A 7,167-nucleotide genomic window follows, 5' to 3' on the forward strand; every position below is an offset into this window, starting at 1 on the left:
TTGCTTTCTATTTGCTTTTGGCCATGTCATTTTCCAATAGTGCCTGATTTATATGTTGAACTGTTTCATGTGTGGTTATTAGGCCTACTTAAGAGTAAAATGTTCCAAAAATAAATATATAAATACATATATAAATACATCAATAAATAATTCCCAATATAAAAACAATACATATACAATCAATTAATCTTGAAACTAAATGTAGGTTATATAGTTGAACCAGTCAGTATCTTATAGTCGTATCAAAGCAAACACATTAATGCATAATTATCATTCATAAAGGAAAATGACAACATAGTTTCAATATTGTAGGATACATCTAACGTAGGCTATAAAGTAAGACTATAGGTTTTCTGATTTTGTTGGTAACAATATTTCTCATAAAACTGACTTCCATTGTACATGGAAGCCTATACTGTAGCAGGAAGTGAGAGCAGAGCGAGTCAGAGCAGTAACAGGGAGTGGTCTTACAGATTGGACTATAGAAGCATGCAAATATATCAGTTATTATGTTCAGCAGGCTGAGCTGCTGCATAGGCCTATCGGATTGACACAGAAATAAATATTCGTCAAAAAAAGAAAACATTTATTTTCTTTGACTGTTTTTGCTGTTGGCAGAACTGTCAGGAGGGAATTCAATGGAGTCGATCGGGTGAGTTAAAATGCTTTTGCAAGTAAACTTGCCTTTGATATACTCTTATATATAAAAAAAGATGATTTTGATCATATTACTTTTTATTTTAACACTATTTTTAGTGACTTGCTTCGCTGATGGTCATTTCATCTGATGTTATTTTCTGTTTGTCTGTTCCTCAGAAGCACAAACATTGAGCAAAACACAACACAAAGTCAAGGTGAGAACATCCATTTTCTGTCATACTCGAAAACAAATATTCTAGCAAAAGTTTCACAATGTCAAAACTGGCCCCCGTAAAGTCTGAGTCTCCCCCTACCCCCTTTTCCCCTTACTGTATGTTTTTCCCTTTTTACTTAATTTATATGATGATTTCTCATTTTGTTTCTTATATAGAAGTGTATATTTGGATATTTGGATGTCTTTCTGATTAATTGAAAACGGTGGACCTTGTTGTAAACAAGTGTAATGCTTTATCATGTCCACAGTAACAGTTTTTGTATATATGGATTTGTGCTTTCGTTTTGAAATGTACCTAATCTGCAAACTGTTAATAAATCAATCAATCAATCAATATCTTTCCGTTATGTTCAGGTGATCCTGACCCTTTAACACATTGAGAGCCCACTCAAAACTGCCCAAAAAATCACTTTCACCTAGAAAATCCATTCACATTTTTTATAATTCAGCTGACTGTGGAGACACATGCTGGAACTTTTTACTTTGAAATGTTTTATAGTTTCTGAGTTATTTAATTTAAACGCCAAATGCATTCTCAATGGCGAAAACACAAACTTTGGCACCACGTATTTAAAAAAAAAATCATTGTTTTGATTTTTATGATTTTGTTTTAATAATAAAAAATAAAAATAAAATAAAAAAAAGACATCCACAGACGTCTTGGGCACAAAATGTGAACGGAGGCTTCTGAGCAATGGGACATGATTTCCGACACAGGTACACTGTGCACATTGGTGGTAGAACATGTATACTCTTTCATAAAAGTAGGCCTAGCAATAATACCACAATGTATATAAAAAAAATAATTAAAAGTATTAAATAATGAAAGGTAAATGTCCTGCACTATACAGAATTGTACTTTGAGTGAAAGTACAAACATATTGGCATTGAAATACCAACGAAAAAGTAATTATGAATAGCCTGTCTAATTTTTTTTATTATCTTAAAACATTTCTCTATAACCTTTTAAAAAAATAGCTGACAAGCTCACAAATAATGTGTCACGGTGCAGGACGTTGTGAGTGACCTATCTGCTATTTTTGCGTCTAACATTGTTGAATATTATTATGTTGTCATACAATCGTGCTTTTTGCCGAAAATAGCCTATCTACAACTATCTCACAAGTCACAGCTAATCATGCACCTGCTATTTTCAGCTCTGACAATAAATATAATTATAGTTTATGGGTGGATTATCTGTGACATCATGTTATATAAAGACAACATCCTCTATTACTTATATGTCATAGATCTTTGCTATTTGTCTAACCTTGTTAAATATCGCCCCTGACTTAACTATAACTTATATTTACAATACACAGATAACGCACAACTAATACACAACACTAAAAGTAACACATTTAAAAACTAACAAAATGTAAACTAAAGTACCATCGCAAAAAGTCAAGCTTATCACCAAAATGTATTTTGTATGAATTTGTGCCACTGTGCTTTTGTTTGCAAACTGTTAAAAGTAATGGCATGACAACAATACAAAATATAATGAGAACATTCCAAATAGCATGCGTGCATGCGCGTCTGCATACTAATTATGTAGTCTGGTGCCATGCAACCAATAACTTAACACATGGAGTCAGTGACATGTTGCGGTCAGTGTGTTAATTAAAGAGACTATCCATTTTGCCGTTCATTGTTCCATGTATGATTGAACAGTTTGTGATATGCACTAACTCAGTGGTTCCCAAACCTTTTCTGGTGAACCAGAATGTGATGTCTTTAAAGTATAGCCGATCTACAAGCTCACAGACGCATCACGATGCAACATGTTGTGAGCTTATAACTCGTAGACCTTGTAGATCTGCTATTTTCACTACTATATTTTACCACCTATAATTAATTAATCTTTCTTGAAAAATGATTGAATTTGCTTTCAACTTATGCAAATTTTTGGGGGGGTTTAAAAAATATATTTTGAAATAATAATTGAAAACAAAATACAGGAAACCAAACATAAAGGGATATTTACTCACGACCCATTGGTCTGCGGCCCACATATGGATCCCGACCCACTGTTTGGGAAAGTTTCTCCAGGCTTACATTTATCAGAGTATAAGCTGTGTTCTTTCCATTATCTTTCCATTATGTTCATGATCCTGACCCTGTAACAACAGAAGCTCTGGAGGCAAAGTAGTATAGTATAGTATAGTATAGTATAGTATAGTATAGTATAGTATAGTATAGTATAGTATAGTATAGTATAGTATAGTATAGTATAGTATAGTATAGTATATGTATGAAGAAATTAGCGTCACTATTTCTCCAGCTTTACAGTTATCTCTGTCTTGTTAACAGGACAGCTCTTCAATTTCTTCGTTGTTGTGACTGGAGTGACTCATGGTGCCCATGAAACATTCGTCAGAGAACTTAAACGCAAAGGACAGAACCAGAAGAATTCTGTGGAAGAAAGTGACTACATCCTGGCTTTCTGCCCAATCCCCTCACGAGCTGGAACTGATATCCAGGAGGCAATGGGAAAGATTCCAAGTGAGAAATGTTATATTAATAATAAAGTGTATTGATGTATAAATCGTCCATCCTGATTAATTAATGCATTAATTCTCTCTCTCTCTCTCTCTCTCTCTCTCTCTCTCTCTCTCTCTCTCTCTCTCTCTTTCTTTCTCTCTCTCTCTCTCTCTCTCTCTCTCTCTCTGTCTCTCTCTCTCTCTGTCTCTCTCTCTCTCTCTCTCTCTCTCTCTCTCTCTCTCTCTCTCTTGAAAGGTGGTAAACCAGTGATTCTGGTGGTGATGCATCACAGACATGATGTTGAAGCTTATCTAGATGACAGCAGTAGACATGTGACCAGAAGAGATGTCATCCTCACTGTCGACACTCTGTTCTGGGAACGTGGATTCCTGAACTGCAGCCACTATGAGAAAGCCTTCAATAAAGTCCTGGATGCTGTTGGTCATTCTTCGGTACTCATTTGTTATTCATTATTTTGTTTTCTTTTTTCACATATAAAAAACTAGTTTATGAAACTAGTGTTCAGAAGCAAACTGTTCGATACATGCTTTTTATACTTTCAGTCGTCTTTGCAATGGAGGAGTGCAATGCAATGTAGGAGTGCAATGCAAGGAGTAGTGCAATCCTTACTGGACAGAGCTGGACAGAGCAGCCTTGGAACCTCATTGCAGCAATTTGTTTATAAACTTCATCTTGCTCTTTCACCTTTTCCCTCAGCTCCATGGAGAAATATTGACTGGAAGTAAGAAAACATATTTCTTAAATCAATTATATTACGCACGCACGCACGCACGCACGCACGCACGCACGCACGCACGCACACACACACACACACACACACACACACACACACACACACACACACATCAATCAATTATTACCTCATTTTACCATTCGTTTACAACTTTTTTGTGGTTTCTGGCTATTTCTTAATATACCATAAAGCTTCATAATGTAACATTCCTCTTCTACGCCGGATTTGAATATGGTTTCCTGTGTACTGTAAGTCATCACATTTTACACCATTACCATTACATTTAATATTTGTCTATTATTTGTCCGTTTCATTTTATTTATTCAGAGGCAAAGGCAAACTGCTTGACGAGGTGAACGAGTGTGAGCCTCAAAATGAAAGCATCAAACATGTAAGGATTTTGCTCCATGGACCAGTAGGAGCTGGCAAGTCCAGCTTCATCAACTCTGTCAGCAGCGCCTTAAGGGGGAGCACGGCCCATGATGCACATGTGGATAATGCTGCTGGTACAAGTTGCACCATAACAGTATGTATGTCCGATATATCTACTGGTGAAAGTAATCAGTGTAATGTATATGCATGCAGGGACGAAATGTAATTATAATCGTCGTGGGGGCACGCCCCCGCCCCCAGACTGGCCGAGCATGCCCAGGGGCGGGGGGAGGTGTTAGGAATGTAGAAAAACTAGAAATCCCCTAAAATCATCAAGGGGGCTCGAGCCCCGCAGCCCCCACATAGTCGTCGTCACTGTATGCATGCTTGTGTTACAAATCATAAGTCTAGGGGTAAATGAGTGAGTAACATATGAAGGGGGAGCAGACACCAGGATCAAAATACGATGATTTATTATAGAAGTATATATAATAAATCATAGTCAACGTATATTTACAATAATGGCTCAAACCAACAAAAGAAACAATAAAGAAAACAACGCCTTTCCGAAGGGCGTTCGGAACATAACAACAAGAATAAACAATAAGGTGGATTTCAGTTCACAGGTTAGCAGTGAGACATAGGTAGTAGCGGATCGGGAGAAGGTCCTAGCGACATTCCCCCCGAGCTGTCAGACACCGAATGACTAAGTAGAGCACGGCGCATTCCTGGCCAAGGAGTGCGCGCGACCGGCAGCCAATCAGGGAGTCAGGCGTTGATCAGACGCCTGGCTAAAGCCGGCCCCTCGTTGGTGTACTACAAGGCAAAACACAGCCAATCCAACCTGGAGTGGAAATAGAACACATATATAATAGAAAGCGCTTTCTATCCCCATATATGGTTCAAAACAAGTCTACTGGATGTATAGCTATATATATATATATATATAATAAGAGATATCAAAGATAGGTCTAAACATATATATACAATATAACTATAACAATACCACCAGTTACCTCATATAGATATATACATAATATTAACCAATAAATATATATATCTAATCTATACTACATCATAACAAAACTAATCATAACAAATCATAACACACACGTGACCGCAGTCCACGTGACAGCTTGTCGTGCACATTAAGACTTATCAACACACAACTTATAGGATAATGTGCCATAGTCAAACCGGTGGCCTGTGGATGCATCCTGATTCCTGACTGCAAAGGGGTCAAATCTATCTTGGGGAGAGAGGGGGGAGGGGTATTATTATTATTATTATTATTATTATTATGGGTCAAGCCTGAAGGGGAGAATACCTATTGTTTTTGTACCGTCTTTTCTTTTCCATTTTTTGCAGTTCTGGCAGTTCTGTGCTGTCATTTTCCACAAAATTAGCTCACCCCTATAGCACCAGGCCTGAAACAGCTGTATACAGTCGTGTAGACGTGTACTATTCCATGTTCAATATCATAACATTAATGATCAATACTCTGATATTATGAAGTTCTTTATAGAAGCTACATTTGGATTGCATGGAAATCACTGACTTTACCTGTGATTTATTTTACAGATACAAACCCATAAAATCCAAAAAGGAGACTCACAAAACTTCTACCCCTTCGTGTTCAACGACATCACGGGCCGTGAGGAACAGGAGGGAATTCAGGAAGAAGACATTACATTTGTTATGAAAGGTCATGTGAAGGACGGTTACAGGGTAATATTACTGCATGTCCTACACACTGATATTTGATCATTAAAGTACCACAGACGAAAAACAGTCTAAGTCCAAATTTCATTCTGACCCCTCCACGAAAAGGCCTTGTTGTCCTGACCCCTTATCTATCATTTATACATTATGGATCAATAGTGTGGACTTAGACTGTTATTCGTCTGTGGCATTCTAAATGACCAATTATTGAGAAATGTAATATTATACTCTGATGTTTGTTTTCTTTTTTCTTTTCTTTTTTACATTTTTGTTCAGTTCAATCCTGCAAAACTGATACAGTCAGATGATCCTTTCTACAACCATGACCCCATGCCAGGTGACAAAACTCATGTTTTGGTTCTGGTCATTCCTGCTGACCGTACTTCATCTTTGGATTCCATGAAGAAGATGAGAGACATTGCAGTCGAGATGGGTATAGAACATTTAAACCTGTTTTCACATGGTTATTGTCAACATTGTGTTGTCTTATCAAGCAAACACTAATCAAACAAAAATAAAACAAAACATAGGCCTATAGTGTGTTTATCTAACTATATTAGAATAATTGTGTACCAGAGTCATTGTCACTGTGTGTAGCAGATTAGGAAGAACAAAAGTACCTAGGCTGAGTATGTTTCTGCATGTTTGACAGGCATTCCACAAATCCTCATTCTCACCAAAATTGATAAGTCCTGTCCTTTGGTGAAGAATGATGTAGAAAATGTCTACAGGAGCAAGAACCTGAAGGAAAAGGTGAGAATATTGGAAGTTGTACACTATTATCAAAACACTTGTTAATCTCTGTTGAATGTTGACTAGAACTCTCAACACAGCTGGAGGAATGCAGTACCAAAGTGGGTATTCCAATGGGCTGCATCTTTCCTGTGAACTACCATGAAGATATGACTACAGACGTGGATGGTGACAAGATTGATGTTCTGATACTGAAAGCCCTGAAAAA

General features: G+C 37.0%; 1 protein-coding gene across 1 annotated transcript; it reads left to right on the forward strand.

Annotated features, from left to right (window-relative positions):
- Positions 1 to 516: 516 nt before the first annotated feature.
- Positions 517 to 6,811, forward strand: LOC306937211 (uncharacterized protein; the record flags this gene model as incomplete). The annotated part of the gene is made up of 9 exons (XM_079520877.1): positions 517 to 652; positions 817 to 854; positions 3,188 to 3,379; positions 3,614 to 3,810; positions 3,922 to 4,100; positions 4,440 to 4,638; positions 6,066 to 6,212; positions 6,483 to 6,639; positions 6,804 to 6,811. The coding sequence occupies exons 1-9, from the start codon at positions 639 to 641 to the stop codon at positions 6,809 to 6,811; spliced, it is 1,131 nt and encodes a 376-aa protein (XP_079377003.1). The 5' UTR covers positions 517 to 638.
- Between the last annotated feature and the right edge of the window lie 356 nt (positions 6,812 to 7,167).

The sequence above is a fragment of the Electrona antarctica genome, assembly GCF_951216825.1.
Source record: "Electrona antarctica genome assembly, chromosome: 14".
NCBI lineage: Eukaryota > Metazoa > Chordata > Actinopteri > Myctophiformes > Myctophidae > Electrona > Electrona antarctica.